Source organism: Musca vetustissima, unplaced genomic scaffold, assembly GCF_032173495.1.
Source record: "Musca vetustissima isolate MV318-11 ecotype Yass unplaced genomic scaffold, APGP_CSIRO_Mvet_v1 utg29964, whole genome shotgun sequence".
NCBI lineage: Eukaryota > Metazoa > Arthropoda > Insecta > Diptera > Muscidae > Musca > Musca vetustissima.
The window spans coordinates 184,424-210,024 of NW_026881719.1; the positions used below are offsets into that span (position 1 = coordinate 184,424).

Genomic DNA, 25,601 nt, shown 5'->3' on the forward strand with positions numbered 1-25,601 from the left:
AGCAGAAACGGCAACAAATTATAATGAAAATAAAATTAAAAAATTTACGGGCGTTACACTCGTCGTTTGTGGAATCTTCGTCTGTTGGTTTGTTGTTGTTGCTGTATTGTTTTTGTTAACTTTGTAATGTTTCTGGCCGACTGATGAACCCAATCAACCAAATCCAACGGGGAGGTGAAATGTGCAACAGCGAAAGAAGAAAACAAAAATAAGTAATAAGAAGAGCAAGAATAATGTAATGGACTAGCGAGCGAGCTACCTAGCGACCAGCCAAAACGATAATGGTGGTAATGACGGTAAGCGTAACGTAACGAACGAGACACAAACGTCCAAACACACACACGCACTAGGTGAGGTACGATGAGTGAGCAATGAAGAACATAAAGCAGTGTCACACTTACAAGCTGTTCTACTCCTGAGCAGCTGTGTGTGTTTTGCAATGCTGGAACGATCAGATCAAGTGACTGGCTGGAATTGGGAGGTAGGGCGGGCGGCAGTGGATCACAAAAACAAAAAAATATTCAACAAATCTTAGGGAATGATGAAAAATACGTAAACGGGTACTTAATGTATGCGCTGGTGGTGCAGCAATCTGTCGCAGCAAACCACTACAATATGTTGTTCGAACAAAACGACGAAGTTCACACTACAAAAATATGGCGAACCCACGCAATGTTATTGTAAAATATATCTCGGCGGCACCACAAATATATTAATTTGTTAACTTTCTTTGTAAAATCTCCTTCGCTTTTGATATCTTTCAACCGCTTTCTTTGCTATTTAGCTGCAATAGTTCTCTTTTTTATATTTCTCTTTTACACTGATGACACAGCACCAAAGCAATGAACAATGAATGAATGACGTTTTTAAGACGAGAAAATAATACAAATTTCTTTTGGTTTCGTGTTTTTCTTGTTACAATTACAAAATAAAGAAATCAATACAAAAATAATTTATTGTCTTCACCGGAAAAAAATTTAGAAAAAAATTGCACTTTATGGTTTATTTTATTTGTTGTTCAAGAGTTTTCTTAATAATTTAGAGTAAATTTTTTCTATGACAGCAATGTTGGGAAAGTTCGAAGTATTGACTAGGGATATGTAAATCGACTTTCGACTTATCGATTAATCGACATTTTGGATTGTAAAGTCTAAAGGCGAGTACACACTATCATTTTGGACTGTCGGCTCTTTTATCGATTACAGACTGTCCAACAACCATGAGTATTTTTGTGGTTGCCTGATGAATGACAAACATGAGAGGCCACACGATCAAACAAGCAAAATTTGGCCAAGATTGTCATTCAAAAATGATAGGGTTTACACCGATTAAAGGGGAAAACACATAAAAGGACTTCAGGCATGTCATTAATTTGGCAGTTTTTTAATGTTAGATAATAAAGGAGAATGGCGTACAATATCATGTTTGACCCTGATATTCCTTTCAAAATTGATATATCATGCAAGGCAGACAAATTGAAAATAATTTATTTTTTTATTACATTTGTGTCATGACATAATTATGGGAGGTAGTCTCATTCGAGAAATTGAAAATTTGTAGCCCATCTATCAATTTGTAAAAATAAATTACATACATTTCTATGCATGCCCATTGATATGTTTTTAAAAGTAAAATTTTATATTTTTATTTTTTATGGTGGACAAATCTTTATATACTTGCATACAAATGTACAATAAATAGTTTGTCCATTTAGGGCAGCGGCGATAACGTGTTAAAATTTGGAACGTATTGAATATTAGTTTTTAGTCACACGTTTAAAGTTTGAGAAGCACTCTTATACGGCGTTTACATTTAACCGGATTTCGTTAACCCAGTGGGTTTAAATTATCAATTCCATTGTATTTATGTCAAATAAATCTTTATAGAGTAGGTTAACCCGGTAAAAATTTATAATGTAAACGCCGTATTACCTTCAATTGATGGGAACATTATATAGCAATCGACAATTTGGCTGTTCCCGTACTACAAGAATCTACCATTTTTTACTACGATAACAATTTTTCCTTTATGATATCGAAGAAAATAGTAAAATTTGGTAGATTCTTGCAGTACGGGAGCAGACCAAATATCTTCAAAAATTTAAGATTTTCACTTGAAATTTTATATAGTAAAAATTTATGTATATAAATCAATTTTTTTAATGTAGCTTTTTGAAGATTTGAGTGCATATAAGCGGTAAATGCTCATAACCAACGTTCATATTAATGACAAATTTACAAAATCTGTCGGGATTTTTTTTTAGTTTTACCACGGTACAATTATTCAAGGTAGGCCATAGCAAATTGTAAATTACATTTTTTCTTACTATGGCTTGTTATGCCAAAGTCATATTCAAAATGTCTGACTGTGTGTGTGACGTTTTGAAAAATATAACAAAATATATTCGAAAATCAATTTGTTTGAAGATGAATTTTAGAACATTTGTAAAAAGAACTGTATGATTTGTGAATGAATCAATTGGTCTGTTCCCGTACTGCAAGAATCTACTACTTTTTACTACGATAACACGTTTTTCCTTTATGATATCGGAAAAAATAGTAAAAACTCGTGGATTCTTGCAGTACGGGAACAGACCAAATATTTAAATCATATCTCCAACTCGATTTTTGAAAAGAAAATCTGACATTCCATTCATTTTTCGCGTTTTTAGCAAAATGTTAAAGATATGTCGAATGAACAGAACGACTTGTTGCATTTGTTTTCATTTATTCTGACATTATTGCCCATAAGGTAAAGGTGCATTTTCTCCTTTCTGACAAAAGCTATAATTGTACCATGCTATGGCATGGCATAATTACAGAAGGTAAGCTCATTTGAGAATTTGATTATGGCAAACCTTTTTTATTTGGAACTCATCTATCAGTTTTAAATAATACGAAAAATAAATTCTGTTTTTACAAAATTCCATAAAATTTTATGTGTGAAGATGTAATAAAAATATAATAAAATAAAAAATATAAAAATATATTTTTTAAGCTGAAATTTGCTCTCAAGATTTAAAACTGGTTACAATTTTTTCTCAAGGTGGCTTGTTCAATTAAATCAAAATACATATTTTGTGTATGTGTGTGTATTGTTTTGAATACAATGTCAAATAAATTGAAAATAAATTAAAATATATTCAAGTTTAATTGAAATGAAAATAAAGTTTTCAACACGTTCGTCTGGAAGTAATTACTTTGTTATGGATGAAACAAACATTTTATGGTATTCCCTACTGGATTTTGGGAAGAAATCATAACCTTTCATTCATTTTTCGCGTTTTTAGTTTTGTGTTGAAAAAATGTCAAATAAACACAAACACTTGTTGCGTATATTTATTTTATTTTTGGCAGAAGAGGCCACACGTGCATAGTTGCTTTTTTGTTATTCACCTCAAGCTGCCCTACCTTGTATTATTGTAGGTTACAACATATATTTATAAGAATTAGAGCAAGGAACTTCAAAATATTTATAAATATAAATTATTTAGCAATTTTTGCCACTGAACACATGATATGCGTACATTTTGAAGGAAGATATTTTCATTTAAATTTTGAAAGCTGAACATATGACTGCATTAGACTACCTTGTATCGTTATACCATGGTACAAAGAAAAAGTTGCTTTAATATATTCTTTAAATTAATTCACAAAATACACATTGGTTTTGATGTATTGGCGTGACAATTTATATTCTATTATATTGTGTTGGCAACTCAATCATACATTTGGCAATGTATGGCATATTTGCAAGCTGAATGCTATGAAAACAACTTGACAATATCAAAGAATTTTCATAGGTTTGTTTTTCGTTATTTTGAATAAAATGTGTGTTCTATTTAAACTGTTATATTTTAATATTATTGTTAAAATCACTGGGATATATCCTGGTGTTTTGTATCCAGTGAATCGGCATCTTTTCTGTCTCCCGGAGAAATGTTTCAAAAGGTAGCACATATCTTTTGAAAAAGTGACACACTATTTTGCTACATATTAACAAGGAATCTTTTGTAATTATATATGGACGTTACCTACAAATTTTAAAATCATACAAAAGTTATGTCTTTTGTTCAAATATTTCAATATTTGAGAGGTTTTTAACAAAACACACATTATTTTCATCGCAAGCCTTTATCCCATGGAATGTTTTTGTAGACTCTATTCGGGTCGTAGGCGCACCATCTTGTATACGGGAGCTATACCTATATCTTAACCGATTCTCAACAATTTGGATAGGCAAATGAGACGTACTAAATTGTCATCAATTATTTCAATATTTGATAAAACTATTTTCATCGCCGCCATTTCTGAAACGTTTTTGGAATATTGAATTGGAAAATTGTTTGTGTTTGCCAAATACGGGAGCTATTCCGAAACAATACCGGTAAGCAATGAAAATCTTTATTAGTATATTTAATATTGTGTGACTACAATCAAATTATTGCAAACCTTGATTATGTCTGAATATGGACTTTATCGGTGCAACCATTCTGGTACCTCCCACGATAAGTAGCCAACATATTGACAATATTTAAAAAGTAGAGCTTTAAAGATTTTCTTGGGCGTTTAGTTTTGAAAACAACCAATATGTAGTATTTTGGAAAAAAAGGTTACATGTTTTTCAACAAAATTGGATGACTCTCAATTCATTATGTTTGTCAGCACTTGCTTCTTGCTTTCTAAAAATTACCAATATGATCAAGTATAGGTCCCAAAATTTGATACCCCTAATATTTTAAGAAACACGTACATGTTTTGTAATCCATATAGTAAATCATCATCATTTTAAATTTTAAATGTCGTTTGAATACCAGCCCCTTTATTGGTAATTTGATTGCGCATTTTCCAGCCGTATGTTGAACACCAGGGTACGTTTCCAGTCCAAGTGACAGTAGTTTGGCATTTCAGTTTTACCGGCAGAAATTTACCTTGACATAGCCCCCACATAAATGTTTCGATCGATTTTAGGTATTTTGAATGTCCACCTCATGGTGGAGGATATAAAAAGCTCGCCCTGACGAACTTAACATCCGCTAATATTATGTTATAAAATTTGACACATCTGATGAATAAATATTTTGCCATTGAAATAGCTACAATACATATCGACACCTCCGAACCATAGTATGCTAAGTCGACTTAGCATGTTTTAAATTTCTTTATATTATATTAATTTAAATTGTCTGAAATTTGACACATCAAAGTTATGATAGCATGGCACGTAAGATAAATATTTTGACATTGAAATAGCTACAATACATATTATCGTAAAACTTACCCATCCCCAAATACTTAATACACTCACAAAATTAAAACAATTTTCCAAAATTTGAGAGCTAAGTTTAATTTAATTAATCTTTACTATTCTATATACAATGGGTATGTTGTTGTATGTATGTGTGTATATCATCGTTTTAGTATGGATTCTTCTTCATACTCATTTTTAATTTCTTACCAGCTATATATTGATGAAGAATATAGTATGTACGCTATTATGTTAAATATGATGTGTGTGTATGTTTTCGTATATAGAATAAAATTATATAAAAAGGCATCTAAACTAAACTTAAAAACAAAGCAAAAGACATAATTAAATTAAAAAACCATATAAAACTTACAAAGGAGCTTTCTTTAGTTGCAGTTTAAACAAAAAATATAAATCATATGTTATGTTTGTAGTTGAAAGGTAGTTAGTGTGTCAGTAGGTGTGTTTGTGTGTATGTTTTGTTATATAAAAAGCAAGTGGTTTTTAATTTTTACGGCTGTATTTACTTCCTCATCTTCCTTATAATCACATGCTATCACCATCGCGATCTGCGGAGGAATGCTCGTTAGAATGGAAACAGAATGGGCTTCAAGATTACCTATACGCGCGTACATATTTTCGGCAAATACATTAATTTATGCACAATATTAATAAAACTTAAACTATTTCTTGTTGTTAATTATAGTATGTGTAATATTTTTATATTATAGTAATAAACATGATGCATTATTATTAATGTTAATATCAATTAATTTATTAATCAATAGATTTTTATGGATTTTCAGGCGGCTCATCCGGCTGTAGTAAATTTTGTGGTGCACTTCCATAGTCTGTCATAACATTGTTGTGATACTCCTCATGTATCGCATTCGATTTGGAATCCTCTTCGATGAGGACTTCCGGCGGTGGTTGTTGTGGTGACTCTGCTTCAAGGGGATCACCGATTTTTTCAAGATTTGGTATATATTCAACGGTTGAATATTTCGATTCTGCCACAGGATTAGAGTGGAGTACATCTGAGACGGCTGCATTGTCAATATTCACAACCAATATTGCTGGGTTTTGTGTAACAACAGAATCATGAGGTAATTCTGCTGCAACCTCATCTACTGATGAGGTAAGATTAAGTGTTGGCATTTGAGTTGTTGCAGTGGTTGTTAGTTGGTCATTACCCGTAAGTGATGGCTTGTCACGATGATTGGTAAGTTCAATTGTTGGATTTTGCGTTTCATTATCATTTGTCTCGTTCATTTGTTCTACTTGAGTAGATCTCGGCATTGCAGCATTTAGGGGGTAATTAGTTGTGTCTGCAGTGGTAGTGGCAATAGTACTTGTTGTTGTTGTGGTTGGAGCCGGCGTCGTTGTTGTTGTGGTCGTGGTGGTAGTACTTGTTGTGGTCAATGGAATTGATATGACCGGCGCTTCAACTATTTTTATAGCTGGTGTAATTATTAAAGGCTTAATATTGGCAGCACCCCCTGCCAATGGTGCAAATAGTGGTGGCAGCAAATTATCGGCTTTTTTCAGAAGCTCCGTAGATGGCACAATTACCGGTATCACTTGTTGTTGGCTCAAATTCACACTGGGCAACATCAAAATATATTGGCGGCTCTGGCAGACTTCTTCGTAAGCTTCAAAACATTTTGTGCGTAGTCTCAACTGTTTCTCGGTATTCTTCATCAATGGGCAATATTCATCTAATAACATATTACAGCTAAATGGATTATCTACAAGCGAAGGAAATACAAAATTTAAGAATTTATTTTATTTAGAATACCATAAGTCATTGAAAATTACCTTCAAGATACAATTCCAAACGTCCTGGTACATTGTGATTGACACAACTGGTTTTGGCCACCAATTCACGGGAAATGGAAATAATTTGATTGTGTGTCAAATTTGCTTGACACAATACCGGTAAACCATGGAAATCCTTATCAAGTATCGTCAAATTGTTGAAGTCCACCTTGAGTATTTTCAAACTCGGTAGCACTGTCTGTAAACGATAATAGGGATGTAAGGATAATTTATCACGTTGAATTGGGGGGTAATTGTGTTTTTAAACTTACCGTTTGCATTTCCCGCAACGTCACTAGACGATTATGAGACAGTTCCAATATTTCCAATTTCTCCAGGCCAATAAAATCCTCGGGTAATATACGTTCCAATTTATTATGGGTCAAACGCAGAATCCGTAAACTATTTAAACCCATCAGGGCACCATCCAATGTTGTCAATTCGTTGTAATCCAAATATAAATCAAGTAAATACGAACTCTTGTCAATGTTATTGCCCTGACTGCCGGATAATTTCCGTATGCGATTATTGGATAAATCCAATTGCTTCAGGGCTAAAAGACCGCGTATTTCATCCATGGAAAACTCTTCGATGGCATTGAATGAAAAATTCGCCTTATACAATTTTTTCAGTGGCAACAAAGAACCGTTCAAGGATTTGATTTGATTGCTGCACATATACAACTCTTCCAATTGGGTGGCATATTGGAATTCATCATTGGCCAGCAATTCGATGCGATTATTGGAGGCATACAACTCGTTTAGATTATAGGCATTCTTGAGGACAAGATCCAAGCTTTGAATACGATTCTGTTGTATGTATAGAGTTTCGAGCTTATGCAGATTACGCATACTTTCCGGTAAACGTTCAATGCGATTATTTTGAGCAATTATCAATTTCAAGCGATTCGACTCGGGTAATTCATCATCCAAACTCTTTATGCGATTCATATTGATAAACAGTGATTCCAGTTTGTTCAGGTGTCGTAACGTCCCGTTGAGATTTTCAATTTGATTGCGACCTAAATGCAATGTTACCAGGTTGGGGGGGAATGTATTGCGATCGAGGCGCGTTATATTGTTGCTGGGCATAAAGAGATTCGTAAGCATTTGTACGCCCTTGAAATCGTCTTGCAGCACGGATCGTATGCGACACCTTCCAATATCGAGTGTTTTCACCACCGGCATATGATTTAGCATATGTTTGGGTACTTCCTCGAGTTCGTTGTCGCCTATGCCCAAATATTCAACATTCGATAACCCTCGAAATGGTAATTCCGGAACCGATCTGCAATTGAAAAACAATAAATGTCGTTTAGTTTATATGAAGTGGTTAAATGCAAAATAGATATGGTATGATATAAAACTACTATATGTTTGTATATTTCATACAGTTTTATATTTAATTTTAATTTTGTAACAAATTAGGTATTTGGGGTTCTTATTATGGGGTTGGACCACAATTTCGTTTTCATACCATATCAAATAAAAACTTATTGGAAACATGTTTGTCTCTTTTTATTGGACCTTCTGCATATATATGTGGCGTTTCAAAAATTATATTTAAATAAAAAAGTCGTTCAACCTCTTCCCATTAAGAAAGCTATAAAATGCAGGAACGGTGTTAAATCTATATACTAATTATAATCATCATCATGTGTCGACGATAACAAATTGATATATTATACTGCCGTCGTCGTCGTCGTCTAACGCAACGGAAGGAGCCAGTCTGACATTTTGGTATAAAAATAGAATTAGAAACGAATAAATTTTCTATAAATGGAATGTTTTTCGTTTGGCGCATGTGCAACGGACATACATAAATATATGTGTGTGTATGTGTGTACATAAATTCTAACACGTCTTCGTTTAAACGTTCACTGTCACCAAACTCCAGTTTAAAGAATTGCTACTCTCGACTCGAGCAATATGTGATCAGATCATGTCATTATGTGGCGCCTGGTCAGTGTATAATTAAATTGTGTCTGGTGCAAGGATGCCACTGGCCACATGGTTCGTTGGCCATAAGCATTTTCACTTGATGTATAATTCATATGGGAAATGGGATACGACGAGACAGTGCAAATTGTTTAGGATGTGATAGAATCATAAACAAACCGATCTGGCGATAACAACATCATTGCATCGCGTCGTCGCCATCAGAATCATTTGTCTACTGTCCAAAGTGATGAGCCATTTGATGTGATGTGATATATACGAGATGGATGGTTAATGGCCGAAGTAGCAATCCCATGCACAAATAGTGCATCAAGATTAATGGTGTCGACATGGCATGGCAGGCAGTGCCTCTAAAATTGGTAACACATTTTTTGCCCATTAACTTGGTAACAAAGAAAACCTGATGTCCTTTACATCACATTCCTTGAATGCCGTTAATGTGTTATTTTTAGACACATGTGATTGATGTTTAAACAGTTTCCTGTTTTACAATGGACTCTGGACGAAATGATGTAATAGCTGCAATAAATTCCATCAATATTTTTATTCCACAATGAGTGGTTGAATGACAGCCTCTTTTTTCTAGTACAGAACATGTGATTTTGCGTGAACTCGATATTTTACTATTTTATGCCACTAACCCACCAAAAATAACAACATTGTAAAACGCAAAAAAAAAAAAACATTGAGTCCAGATAATCTGAATTTTTGTACAAATAAATTTCGAACGGAACATTCAAGTAATCAAATTCAAATCGAATTCGTTTGATATTCAGGACACTATTTGATCCGTGCTGTTTGACGTACAATTGATCCAAAAATCGGAAAAATTTTTGGTAATTTAATTCTAAAATCTAAATGACCTCGGAAGGCTCTGTTTTCGGAAATTTGTATTTGGCGAACCAGTAGAGGTAGAACTCTTAAATGTGAAGTGTGGGTGTAGATTTAGGTTGAGAAGTAGGATCGATATAAGGAGGTGGTTTTGAAAGCGTGTACTCATGTATACGAAAAGTACTAAACTGTACTAAATTTGTTACAATTTGAATTTGGAGAAACATATGAAGCTTGAATCCTGAAATTTTAAAATAACATTACCATCGGAGTGTAGGACAGCTATAAAGCGAAAGGTTCTGAATGGTACTATATTTGGTACAATTTGGATTTGAAATTGTACCAAATTTATGTGTACTAAATTTGGTACAATTTCATTGTGGGCGAACCAATAGAGCTAGAATCCTGAAATTTGGAGTTAAGATTCTGTTGGTGAATGGTATTAAATTTGGTACAATTTGGATTTATATGAACCGATAGAGAAGAGTGAAATTTGGAAATATTATTGTTGGAGTGTAAGATTGGGGGTATGGATGTAGTTTTGGAAGCTTGTACTTATGGGAACTAAATTGTACTGAATTCGTTACAATTCGGATTTAGAGCTGGAATAGTAAAGATTTTAAATTATGATATGAGTGTAGAATTGAGGCATGTGAATTCGTACTTTTTGTGTAGTAAATTTGGTAGAATTTGAATTGTGGGTGAACTCTATCATTTCATCCACAATCCTCAAATTTGGAGTTAGGGTCAATGTAGAAAGTACTATTGTGTCCTAAATGGTGCCAAATTTGGGTTTGGGTGAACCTATTGAGTGTGATTGGACATTACTTCTTCGAAACGATTGCCGCCGTCAATTTGGAGCGTTATAGCCATAAACGTTATAGCCAAAACCGTCTGTTTTTGTCTGCAACAAGACGGTGCCACATGCCACACAACTCGAGCGAATATTGCGGGAGACATTTCCTGGCCGCGTAATTGCTCGTCGTGGCGAAATTATCCGGCTACCAAGACCATACCATTTGACAAGTTTCGACTTTTTTATGGGCCTACGTGAAAGACCGTGTTTTTGCAGATAAACGTTCAACTCTTGAGTATTTGAAAAATAAAATTAGTCAAATTAATGCAAAAAGTGGCCGGAATTGACCCCAAAATCAATGTTTGCAACTTGCAGTATTCACACATAATGCCAAAGTTCAATCATTATAATAAAATATATATATATCCTGAAAGTAATTTTTTATGAATGCAACATTTACATTTACTTTTGAAACCACAAAATGTATAACCCTATACAAGTCATGCTGTAAAATAGAGATCCTCCCACAGGGATTGAAAGGCTTCAAAATTATTACAAATGGTTATAAATAAAATAAATTCCAATGATTCGTGCGTTTTTTCGACTCGAATTAATCTTATCTTGGGAAAAACTCATCAGACACTGAACACAAACTAACATTTTATGCTGGGTTATGCCAATAACAACTATGTGATCATGTATCTTACAAACTAAAAGCAACGGCACAAACATATCGTATTTTCTCTCAACAGATTGCAAATGAACAAATATATCAGCAGCTACGAAATTTAATTGTCACACGACCTAATTGGCCTTCTGATCATTGATTGAAAGTAGTAATAAAAAAAACAATAATTCAATTAAGTTATTTTTTTCTTCGTCATATCTCTTGCGATACTTTAAACACACTCAATATGACCCTGCAGCATTGCCAACAAAATATATTCGAAATTTGGAAAAAGAAAAAAAATCAAAATTTAAAATTTCCAGTAAAAAATCTCAAAGTATTTTTCACACTTTTATGGCCACTATTTTTCCGGCGTTTTTTTACACCCTTCACCACACTGTGGTACAGAGTATTATGTCTTTGTGCATATGTCTGTAACAGGCAAAAGGAATAGAGATAGACCCATGGTTCCTTTTGAGAATATGCATAGAATCACATTCTGAGTCGATTTATGCATATCCGTCCGTCCGTCTGTTGATGTTAAATTGTAAACAAAGTACTGGTCGCATTTATAATCCGATTTGGATGAAATTTGGCACAGTTCACTTATTTGGCCCAAGGAGGAACTCTATTGAAATTGGAGAAAATCGGTTCAGATTTAGATATAGCTCCCATATATATTTTCGTCTGATTTTTGGTAAATTGAGCACCAAAGTCCCTGAAAATCATTCAATTTGCAAGAATTTTGACATAGTGTACTGAACTAGGTCCAGAATCATGTGTGCCAAGTTTCGAGAAAATCGGATAAGATTTAGATATAGCTCCCATATATAGTTTCGCCCGATTTTATGTAAATGGTGCACCAAATTCATTCAATTTGCACGAATTTTGGCACAGAGTACTGACTTAACTCTTGAATGACGTGTCCTAATTTTCGTGAAAATCGATTCCGATTTAGATATAGCTCCCATATATAGTTTCGCCCGATATTAGGTAATGGCGCACCAAAGTCCCTGAAAATCATTCAATTTGCACAAATTTTGGCACAGCGTACTGAATTAACTCTAGAATGATGTGTGCTAAGTTACGTGAAAATCGGTTCCAATGTAGATGTAGGTCCCATATATAGTTTCGACCGATTTTAGGTAAATGGTGCACCAAGTCCCTCAAAATTATTCAATTTGCACGAATATTGGCAAGCGTACTGAATTAACTCTAGAATGATGTGTGCTAATTTTCGTGAAAATCGGTTCCGATTTAGATATAGCTCCCATATATAGTTTCGCCCGATTTTAGGTAAATGGTGCACCAAAGTCCCTGAAAATCATGAGATACTGAAATATGTGCAGAATGGCGTGTGCTAAGTTTCGTGAAATTCGGTTCAGATGTAGACATAGCTCCTATATATATTTTCGTCCGATTTTAAGTATGCTGCACTTAAGATCCATAGCTAAGCCGATTGACACACACGTACTCAAATGAATAAAAATTAATCGCTGGCATGTTCAGATATAGATATAGTAATCCATATATAATTTTGACTTATTCATGTTAATTGTACACCAAATAATCAATGGGTGTCTGATTGAGTTTAAATTTTAAACAGTACGTAGGTTGAAGGAACATTGCATGTTAATGTTCCTTCAAAAAGGCGACGTCTTTTAGGATACATATTGTGAATATACCCAAAGTCGGCCCTGTCTGACTTTACTATTTTCCTTACTGGTTTTTAATTGCAGAATATATTTGTCATTTATCACTACAATTCAAGATTCTATCACAAATTCGATATTTAGTTGAAATTGAAGCATTTGTTTTTTTAATTTTTTCATGGATGCATAAATATATATATTTAATTCGTTTACTCATATGATTTCTGGACGAAGAAATTAGAATTTAATTTTTATTATTAAAAAAAAAAACAAAATTTTTTCGCAATAAAAAATGTTTGCGGCCATTTGTTTACGACTAAGATTTGAAAATAATTCGTGAAAAAAAAAACAAAAACGTTTTGCTAAGTAGGCGCCAAGTCGTAAACCGTCTATTGATAACGCTAAATGCGTGATGCCGTGATAATACACACTCAGCTTGTTCTGTCTGTTCGAAGGATGCCACACAAATATTTTAATATAAATTTTTCAATGGAAATAATCGCCTACATCCGATTCATCAATCACATAGCTCCACATAATTTTTAAAGGGTTTTTTTTTAATGAACAAAATATTGCAACATTGTTGTTTAATTTTTTTATTGACCCACTGAACTGTTTTTTTTTTTTTTTTTTTTTTATATAAATTTTAAATATACAATTGTTTTGAAAATTTTCGATGATTCTGCAAGCGTACAATACTTATTCATAAAAATGGCAAATATGTACTTATCATTTGAATTTGTTTTATTCCTTACATAGGAATTTAATTGAATTAAAAAAGTGATTACTTGGAAAACGTTGTTGTTGTGATGAGAAACTCAGGCTCTTTTACGAAATAAATAGTTGAGATATTACTGATGTGTCAGGGGGAAATTAATTAATGTCCAAACGAGTAAAAATATTGGGTTTGTTTTAAGATTGTAAACCGGGAATTTTTAAATAAATAACGGGAAACACGTCAAGGATTCTGCGTAATGCTAGACAAATTTGTAATTTTAAAAATAAATCTGTTTTCAAGCCAGTAAGGAAATTAGTAAAGTCGAACGGAGCCGACTATATGATACCCTTCACCACCATAGACGTCGCATTTTTGAAGGAATATTAACATAAAATTGGATGAACTAAAATATGTGGTATTTATCTAGGTGTGAAACAATATTATTGCCTTACAGGAAATGCGATGGAAAGGGACTGGCGTAAGTAAATCAGATGATTACGCCCTGTATTCTAGCTGCCATGAAACGAGACATGAATTTGGCTGCGGATTTATGGTTAACATGAGAATAAAAGACCCCGTCTCCAGATTGACTCCAGTAGATGAGTCAAGTGTTATAATCCGTATAAAAGCGAAGTTCTTCTACATCAGTCGCATTTGCGCCCATGCTTCGACCGAAAATAAAGATGAACAGACCAAAGACATATTTTACGAGCGCCTTGAAACAGCACATGTTTCTTGCCCTAGCCATGACATTGAAATTCTCCTATGAGATTTTAATGCAAATTGGAAGGGAAAATATCTTTGACCCCACTGTCGGAATATTCAGCCTCCATGAAAAAACATCAGAAAACTGCATGAGGATGATTGACTTCGCGGCAGCAAAAAAAATAGTAGTTAGCAGCAGCAGATTCAAGCATCTCGATATACACAAGGCCACTTGGATTTCTCCCGATGGAACAACGAGAAATCAAATCGATCATGTTGTGATAGAAGGAAGGCATTCATTCAGTGTTTTAGACGTCCGATCGATCCGGGGAGCGAATATCGATTCGGACCATTACCTTGTGGCAGCCAAGGTACGCACCCGTCTTAATGTAGCAGCAAAGGTGCGATCTAATGTAACACGGACATTTGACGTCGAAAAGCTGCAAACACAACAGATAGCAGAAGCCTACTACTCTCAACTTACCCAAGTGCTTGACAAAAGCACCCCTTGTCCCGATAATAATATAGAAGTACAATGACAGAGAATTGACCACTCCCTACAAACTGCAACAAAAGCAACAACATGAAAAACGCAGCGTATAGGGCAACCCTGCGAATAGTTGCAACACGTAATGCGATGGAGAACTATCGGGAGAAAAGGAGAGAGGAGAAACGTATTTTCAGAAAAAGAAGGAAGAGCAGGAAAAGAGTGGGCAAATCGAGATGTACAGGAGTCAGAATGAAGTCCGAAAATTCTACCAACGGGTACAACACCAAACCGAAGGCTTTGGTGCAGGCACATCCACCTGTAAAGATAAAGAAGGAAACCTGGTGAGGATCTGGAAGGAGCATCTTGAAAAACTTCTGGTATCAAATAGTAGCAGTGAAGTGGATACCCCAGAACCAATAATAGATGACGGTATAGAGTGTATACCACCTAGCCAAGGTGAGGTCAGAATAGCAATCAATCGGCTGAAGAATAATAAAGCAGGAGGTGCCGAAGGGTTACAAGCCGAACTATTCAAGACTGGTGGGCAGATGCTGGCAAGGATCATGTACCAGCTAATTAGTACAATTTGCCTAGAATAATGCATTCCCAATGATGGGAACCTCAGCATCCTGTGCCCCGTGCACAAAAAAGGAGACAAGACGATATGTGCCAACTATAGAGGTATAAGTCTCCTTCCCATCGCATATAAAGTGCTATCCACTGTGCTGTGTGAACGATTGAAGCCAATGGTCAATGAAGTTATTGGATCATACAAATGCAACGATAGGCTATACTAACTTCAGCACGTTGTGCAAAATTCTGTGTTAATCGTCTTTAGTTTGGGTCTTTGGTGTACCATTAACTGAAAATCGGACGAAACTCTATATGGGAGCTATATCTAAACCTGACCTGATTTCAGCGAAACTTTCCATACAGTAGGTTATACATAATAACTTCAGTACGTTGTGACAATCAGTCATATTTTAGGCCTTTTACTGAATATCGGACGAAACTATATATGTGAGTTATAACTTAATTTTGAACCGATTTCAACAAAACTTGGCACACGTTAGACTGTACTAATTTCAGTACCATGTGCAAAGTTTTGTGACAATCGGCCTTATTTTAGGCCTTTGGTGCTTCATTTACTGAATATCGGACGGAACTATATATGGGAGCATATTTAAATCTGAACCGATTTCAACAAAACTTGGCAAACGTTAGTCTGTACTAATTTCAGTATCATGTGCAAAATTGTGTGTCAGTCGGCCATATTTTGGGGCTTTGTTGCACCATTTACGGAAAATCGGACGAAACTATATATGGGAGCTATATCTAAATTTGAACCGATTTCAACAAAACTTGGCACACGTTAGGCTGTACTAATTTCAGTACAATGTGCAAAATTGTGTGTCAATCGGTAATATTTAGGGACTTTGGTGCACCATTTACGGAAAATCGGACGAAACTATATCTAAATCTGAACCTATTTTTCCCAATTTCAATGGGGTTCGTCCTTGGGCGAAATAAGTGAGCTGTGCCAAATTTCATCCAATTGGGTTAATAAATGCGACCTGTACTTTGTTTACAATTTACGGGCGGACGGACATGCATAAATTGACTCAGAAAGTGACTCTATACATATTCTCAAAAGAAACCATGGGTCTATCTCGTTTCCTTTTGCGTGTTACAAACATATGCACATAAGACATAATACCTTTTACCACAGTGTGGCGAAGAGTATAAAAATTTAATTTTGTTTTTTAATTTAATTTGAACCTATACTAATTGAAAAATGCCCCTTTAAAATTTCACTTGAACATCTCTACAACTCTTGAAGATATAGCCGATTTATTGTGCCAGCAACAGGTGTTTCTCAAACTTTAAACGCATTTTCCACCGAAGTGGTGTTTTTACGAATAGCGGGCACGATAACTAAAAACCTAATAATCCAATTCATTTCAAATGTTAACACGACTTTATTAATTACAAAACACGATCAATAGCATCTTCGGCGGGACATTGAGATGAAATCGGACGAAATTAAATATGTGATCTATAAGGGTTATCAATTTAGTGGTTTTGGACGTATGGGGCTGGAATACGACATCTGGGAAACTAAGTTGGGTGGTATCCCCCGTTTTTGACTTCAAATTTCGAAAATTTTCAACCGATTGGCAAATGACCATACATTTTGTTAAGGACTTGTAATTTTGAAGAAGAAAATATATTGAAAAAATATTGTTTTTTTTTCAATTAAAGGAACCCCTCATTCTCGATTTTTAAGATTTTAAATGGAAAACGGAATCCGAAAATTCCAACTGTGTTAGAAAGAGTACATATCTGGCTCTCGTATGAACTAGGATTATTGACTTCGCACAATAATTAACAAAAGGGCGGAACTTTGATTTTTTTTTTTTTTTTTTGGAAAATCGCCTATTTTTAATCACAAACTAAGTTAAAAATAAGGAACATCTTCACCGATTGGCTTTATCCTAGTTCATACGATAGCTACACACTCACAGAGAAACGTCCCAAAATTTGGAATCGATCGGACTACTAGTTTTTGGGTTATCGTGCCCGCCATTCGCAAAAACGCTGTTTGGAGAAAAACGCGTTTAAAGTTTGAGAAGCCCTCTTGCCGTCACTTGATGCTAACACAATAAATCGGCTATATCTTCAAAAATTGTTGAGATTTTTACTTGAAAATTTATAGGGACATTCTTGAATTAGTGTAGGTTCGAATTAAATCTAAATTAAAAATTATTTTTTTTGAAACCGAGAATGGGGGGGGGTCCCCTTAAATAAAAGCATTTCTTTTGTGCGACGGGCATGATTTGCCGATCACTGTTTGTTTTGCTCTTTGCTCTTTGGTCCGAAGGTTTGATCGATTGTTCACCGTCAACGGTCGTTGGGACCATCAAGCGTTTTTTACGCACCGAATGGGGCTTGAGTAGGCGTGTTGTGCGTGCCGTATATGGGAGTTTATTTGTTGCCTGTGTGACTTATGATCCACCTATATGGTATAAAGCTGCATAAACTGTCTTAGGGCGTCATGTTATTCTTATTGCCAGCGTGTCGCACTGTTTCCACAGAGGCGCTGCAAGTGCTGCTTGCCACCGTGCCGCTTCTTCTTGAGATGAGATGTAGTGCTATCAAATATAAGCTTAAGCGTTACTTGCTGTTGAATGAGGATGGTTGCTCAGACCTTCTATCCTTCGGAAGTGTGTTGTCGATAGGTGAAGGACTAGTGACAAAGCGAAGGTGACGTACGAATTTATTCGTGACACAACGTTTGTACTGGACCGGCCAGTCTTTCACTTCGGCTTAAGTACTGACTTGACATGCTACTGTCAATAAGTTTTTGCATAAAAGAGGCCATAAAAGATGGGTGCGGGATGATTTAAGGCTGACGGAATGCTGTTAATATGAATACATTAGAAATTTAGCAAATATGGGTATATCGTATGGAGAGGCGAGGTGGGACTCCAGTAGGGTTCTTCATGACGATCGGACCCTTAGTTGTTAAAGTGGTTTTGTTCGAGAAGTACTCAGGTACTGTCACCGTCAATTCGGAACGTTATGGTCATATGATAAGTGACTTTGACTTTTGATATTGCTTTGCTGCTGTTAAAGAATACCATTTAGAGAATATGTGGATTCAACAGGATGGTGTTGCATGCCATACAAGCTTAAGTGGAGGAGACATTTTCTGACCCCGTGACGATATCAACTGGCCACCAAGATCATGCGAAGTCATTAGATTTGTTTATGGGGCTTTGCTAAAGACCTTAACTCTTCATCACTTAAAAAGCAACATTCGTAAGGTTATTACCGCTCCAAAATGACCTTTCCCTTGAGGCGGTTGTAAGTCGATTATATGAAACTAATTTCAAAAAATACAAAAAGGCAGTTAGAATAATTTCATTGGGACCGTATTCGACTAATATTTCACATTACAATTTCAGGAACCCATTTGGAATACAAAAACATATTGGACGACACAATGTTGTCAATTGTCAAATCCGTTGTCAAAATACGCTTTTCAATTGGCTATTGTGGCTCTTGGCTATTTAAATAAATCGAAAATTTATCTAAAACTGAACCGATTTCATGTCAAATGTTTAACAAAGCTAAAATTTATTTAGGACATGTGCATTAAACTGCGCATAGAAAATATTTCTATGGAAGAAGAAAAAGTTCGGGGCTCAAGGATAAAAATAATTCTTTAGGGTATTTTATACACGAATTGCCAAATCACTGTCACTTTCTTGTAAACAAAAATTTAATTTTTTTTTATTAATGGAATATTTTTTTAGTCAATATTAAAAAAATAATAATAAACGAGCAGCAAAACAAGCTGACTAAAAAATAAGTAGTATTCTAGCGCCTATACAACATCATCGCGTTGTCGATATTGTCTTGCCGATTGGTTGATTAGCCAGTCGTATAGCTATCCGTTAAATGGTGATAACATTAAAGCAGCAACACCCGCTCATGTTTAGCACAACAATTTCTGATGGGATTACACGAGTATAAAAATACAATTATACAGGATCCATGTTTATACTGAAGTGAAAATATTAGTTTTTTTCTAGCAAAAGAGTTGTCACTTATATTTTTAAACGGCCAAAAAGTGGAATTAATTTATCATCCGCCGTCAGCTTTGACTTGGCGCCCAACGTCTTCCTTTTATTCTCGCACATCAAATATTCGTGATGATCGCTTTTCGTCACCAGAAGATGTTGTTGAAGCGTTCAAACCCCCCATTTTTATATGTATCTCAATCAAAGTGTAAACAGTACATCGAAAATTGGTTTGAGCGCATGAAAAATTGTAGAAACCATGCTGGAGAATACTATAAAAAAAATAAATAAAAACCAATTTTTGGTGATAAATATTCGCATTTTCATTATTAGATCTTTATTAGACCTGAACCCTCATATATGGTGGCTGTAATCATACAACATCACTGAACATATCTGAAAAGACGTTTCCAAATAGCAAATATTTTCCGAAATTATCATAGACTTAGCTAAACTGAAATTATACATTTCGTTTATTGTCATCTCACCCAAATCCGGCAATATTAAATATAAGAGAAAAATAAAAAAATAAACAATGACTGAACAAGAATATGTTATTGCAATTGCCATCCATCGAATTGCTGTGATAGCAAACTTCAAAACGTGTGCAGTTTTTGGGCATTTGTTTTTGCCATAGACATTATGTGTTCAACGACCCAATCTATTGTACGGTCATTAATGTATATAAAATAAAAAAAAACACAAATAATTGAATAAATAAATTTATAATAATAATAATTGAATCCTTATCAATGATTTTGTGAACGTAAGAAACTGAAGAAGAAGACGACGACGACAACAACAACAATTGCATTCTGGCTACAAAACAAATGTAAATGATTTTTTTCCTACTTGTGTTTGTATTTTGTTTTGTTTCATTTATAACTAAAATGCAAATCCGAATAAATAATTTGCTGGTGCTGCTACTGTTGTTGTTGTGCTTTTGTATAAATGCCGAATGCTATACTTGTGTGTTCATGCTTAGACACAGGGACGCACAAAACTATGAATTGTTGGGTTCCAAAAAGCAAACATTACTACGTATTTGTGTTTGTTTTTTTGGTAAAATTATTTAAAAATTGAAGAAACCGCCTTTATTCGGTTTTCACCAAGCATTTTCAGAAATATTTTGTTCATTGATTTGGTTTAGGGTATACAAAACAGATGCAAAGTAGATGCGGTTCATTTATTATTATTATATATTTCATTCAGTGTTTTTCTTTTTTTGTCATTGATAAGTTATGTTGCTACGAACACAACAACACAAATACAATTATTCACTATAGATTATTGTGCGTTGATGACATTTGTGCCACACTTTTCACTACATGGAATGGGAAGCTCAAGTTCATGCTGAAGATATGGATTCCCAAAAACTCCAAAATATTGATGTTAACATTTAATTATTTTACCGCCATACAAACATTAAGGTTTATCGCAGTACCCGAAAGTTTAGAAAAATTATCACAGAAAATGTTTACGGATTAACCCTAAAAAATGCTATAACATTTTTAATAATGGAGATATTTGCCTCAAATTTTGAGGAATCATTCTTGAGTTATTTTCACACATAATTGAAGAAAAAATATAAATATTTTCCATATATATAATTTTTACAAATTTTTAAAATTATTACCTACGAAATAGCGTTGTAATGCATCAAAATACTGGACTATCGTCCGGTTTTTTTTTTATGTACGAATTATATATACATTAAAATAATCGCCCATGTTCCGAGAGTTTTTGAATTCCCATACTGTTTTAGATTCCCATTTTGTGCAAAATGGTGTGCCCAATTTCGATCGAAAGTGCTGCTCGAAACATTAGCTTTGTTCAATATGTTACGAACTGTGTTCACTTACTACCAACAAAAACATATTTTTTTAAATGTATTTTCTATTTGTTTAACAACAAAATTATGAAAAACTGCAATCTGGATTGATAATTGCCCTGATTTCTACTAGGAGAAGGCTAATGATATTAGAAGGTTTTAACCGACGTCGCCTTAGGTAATTTGTGTAATTATTTCGATGTTTGCAAAGCTATGCAATCCTGAAAAGGTTGTGGAAATCGTAAACGTAGGAATGTATTGTTTAAAAAAATCTGTCATGTCTGCCATATCGGGCTTACAAAATTCTAGCAATATTTACTGCGGCGGAGGTGACGGCAGTATACTGGGTATGGATAACAATGCCTTTGGCAACAATATGTTATCGAAATTTCCCCAAGTTCGATATGACATTTTTGATTTATATAGAACGACCCAGTAGGAAAATTTTGTACAATTATTTGAAATAAAAAATACGATAATACAAAATTGAGCTTTACAATAATATAGGGAATAAAAAAATAAAACACCATATTTTAAAAGTTTGACATTTATCATTGATATATTCCTTAATGGGTTTACAATTTACTTCAATTTCCCAGTGGGAAGATTTGAAGCAGCAAATCCTGTTGCAATGAAAAAATTCAATTTTCAACGCAATTTTTGAGTTTTTGTATGAGTTATCTCTATATATGGCAATGATTCAATTGGAGTAATAATCTGGAAGCGATAGAATTGTAAATTTGCAAGATTTTCATTCATGTTTTGAAATTTTATTCTGAAAATTCTAAAATATTATATTTTGAAATAGATGAAATTTATTGATATTTCTTATTTCATAATATTTTATGGAATTTATGCATGGTACATGGAATTTATGTTTCATATTATTCATGGTATAATAATAAAAGGTAACAGCAAGTGTTGTTGTACAACAAACGATACAACAACCACATGGAAATTTGTTTTTGTAAGTTCTACTAGTGTTAACTCATTTGACAGAAAAATGTAAACAAATAGACAAATTATCATCAAATTATTTTTATTTTGAAAATGAAATATTTTCGAATCCTCAAAATAAAAATTGAAACAACATGAATGAAAATATATCAAATTTATATTTCTATCGCTTCCACTTCTTTACTATAATTGAGCCATTGCCATATATAGGTGTAACACATATGCAAATGCTGTGAATAGCGAGTTGTTCCTTGAAGAAAGATTTGCTTCCTCAAACGATCCCAGTAGGCAGATTGAGTATATTGAATACGGGAGGACATTTAATAAAGAACAATTTCGAATTGAATAAGTTCCCAATTTTCCTGTTGGGTGATTTTTAAAAACATAATTTGTCAAATGCATATTGACACTAGTATTACGTTAGAATCAAATCAGCTGGGATTTGATGTTACCTTTTATAATTGTACCATGAAATTATTTAAAAATCATAGATGAGTTCTAATAATTACAATTTTTCCGTATAATATATAGTTTAGTGGCAAAATGCACGCCTTCATGTCGTTATATAAAGATAATTATTTTTTATATTGTTAACGTGAAATACACATCGACACATTCCATCTATTCGTCGACTATAAAATCGTATTTGATGTCTGCGATTGGCATTCCTGCAAAATTAATACGGCTATGCAGGATAACTTTAACTGGCACAAGGTCAGCAGTAAAAGGCGGAAAGGACCATTTAATACCGAACGAGAATTCAGACATGGTTACAGTTTGTCGTGTGATCTTTTTAACATACTGCTGGCAAAGGTGAACAATGGGTCGAACATTGCGTGCGTAACAGTACACAATTGAACAAATTGAGAAGGAGTTTGACAAAGTGGGTCTGGCAGTAAATGGCGAGAAGACCAAGAAGCTGATGGTCTTCAGCTTTGAAATCCGGAGGAGAATAGTGTTGGCCAACAGATGCTACTATGGTCTAAGTAAGCATTTTAGAAACAAGGTCACCTCCCGCCAGACCAAACTCACACTCTACAGGACTCGGCTGTTATTTGGTCCTGAGCAGATGAGGCAGCTCTTAAAATATTTAAGAGAAAATGATCTATGGGCCCATTGGCGTTGACTGTGACTATCGCCGTCGAATGAACCATGAGTTGTATCTATTCTCGGACATCGGCATTGTTAGACGTATCGAGCTGCAGCGACTACATTGGCTACGTCATTTTGTGGATGAGGAAGCCCCAGCACAAAATGCATAAAAAACGAGCTTACTGATGGCTCACGCAAAAGGGGGAGGCCACGAATTAGATGGGAAGATCAAGTGTAAGAAAACATTTGGAAACATGGTTTTTCAAATTTGAAGAGCTGCGCCTGAAATTATTTTCATAAGCTCTGCAGTTCCTTTATATAATAAATATCAAGTGTATGTTTTTTATTTATTTTATGATTTGCATACAATATGGTTATAAACCATATTGTCGAACAAATAAAAAACTTATTGGTATTGAAAAACTTTGATGAGTGTATGAAAATCCCAGAAAAAAAATTCGCCATAGGTCGAAGGCTTATTAAACATGAAGTATGTATTTTTTGAGAATACATTTCTTTAGTAAAATCAAATGAGGATTTTTTGTAGAACAAATTGGAACAAATTGTCATTCTACAAAAATATTTTTCATAATATCGAAATACTAAATTTTTCAGTTTTTGGCAAAGGATGGAAGAACAAGTACAGATATAGAAGTTATATTTAAATCCGGTGTGTAGTGATGAAGGTAGACAATGTTAAAAGTTTTGAAGTAAAAAAAAATTTAACACACATCATTTTTTTTAGGAATTACGTTTATATAAAGTTAATAAAAATAGAACTAAATAAATTGATTACTTATATAAGTAGTATAAGTTTTATTTTTTTACTTAGTTAGTTTTTAACACAATGTGTTGCAAAATTTCGTGTAAACCGAAAGATATTAAGGGACTTTGGTGCACCATTTACCTTAAATCGGACTCCCATATATATGGGAGCGATATCTAAATCTGAAACGATTTTCACGAAACTTATCACATATCATTCTAGACCTATTTCATTACGCTGTGCCAAATTTCGTGCAAATCGAAAGATATATAGGGGCTTTGGTGCACCATTTACATTAAATCGGACGAAAATATATATGGAAGCTATATCGAAATCTGAACCGATTTTAAGGAAACTTAACACACATTATTCTAGACCTATTCCATTACGCTGTGCCAAATTTCGTGCAAATCGAAAGATATATAGGGCCTTTGGTGCACCATTTACATTAAATCGGACGAAAATATATATGGAAACTATATCGAAATCTGAACCGATTTTAAGTAAACTTAACACACATCATTCTAGACTTAATTAAGTATGTTGTGCCGAATTTCGTGCAAATCGAGAGATATATAGGGACATTGGTGCACCATTTACATTAAATAGGACGAAAATATATATGGGAGCTATATCTAAATCTGGCCAAATAAGTGACCTTTGCCAAATTTCATCCAAATCGGATCATAACTGCGACCTGTACTTTGTTCACAAAATTACATGGGCGGACGGACTGACGGACGGACAAATATGCGTAAATCGACGCAGAAAGTGATTCTATGCATATTCTCAAAGGGAACCATGTGTCTATCTCGTTTCCTTTTGCCTGTTACAAACATATGCACATACAATAATGCTTAAAACTCTTTTCGTTCACTTCAGAATGTACACATTTTAGAACCATTTATTTCGTACACTTATAGTAGAAATTTCAAAAAATGCCCCAAATTAAGGGCCGATATTCAAGCATGTTGTTCATATCAATTTAATAGAATATAAGGTAACATATAATAAAATATACTTTTATATTGTCCCGCTCAATAATAAACACATTTGAATGAATATGCATGAATGCATATATGTATTAAATGTATATATACTTACTTTAGTTCGTTCCATTGCATTCGAAGTTTTATCAAATTCATTTTCATATCCATAAACGACAACATTTCCAAGTCCTCCAGACTAGAGTGGGTTATTTTTAAGCTGACATTGACATAGGGTTCAAATTTATTCGACAAGGCACTGACAATGGTATGGAAGGAATCGACTTTTTCGCACAACAGCTCAACATAGTTATGGGCATAGGTGGGTTCACAGGTACAGGGTGAGATTTCCGGTCGGGCAGCACAATGGACAGAGGCCACATTGGTAATACTCCAAACGGCATAGACTAACGATGCCATTTTGGAAGACAAGCACTATGGCAAGTGTTTTTAGGATTTAATAGATATATTTTTTCAGTACTGTAGCACTTTTTAATTAAC

At 34.2% G+C, this 25,601-nt stretch overlaps 1 protein-coding gene across 1 annotated transcript; it reads right to left on the reverse strand.

The window, feature by feature from the left end:
* Positions 1–5,943: 5,943 nt before the first annotated feature.
* LOC133327700 (leucine-rich repeats and immunoglobulin-like domains protein 1) lies at positions 5,944–25,524 on the reverse strand. Its single transcript, XM_061536249.1, has 4 exons — positions 25,219–25,524; positions 7,338–8,352; positions 7,066–7,264; positions 5,944–6,995 (listed from the first exon to the last, which is right to left on the reverse strand). The coding sequence occupies exons 1-4, from the start codon at positions 25,518–25,520 to the stop codon at positions 6,040–6,042; spliced, it is 2,472 nt and encodes an 823-aa protein (XP_061392233.1). The 5' UTR covers positions 25,521–25,524; the 3' UTR covers positions 5,944–6,039.
* Positions 25,525–25,601: the final 77 nt, after the last annotated feature.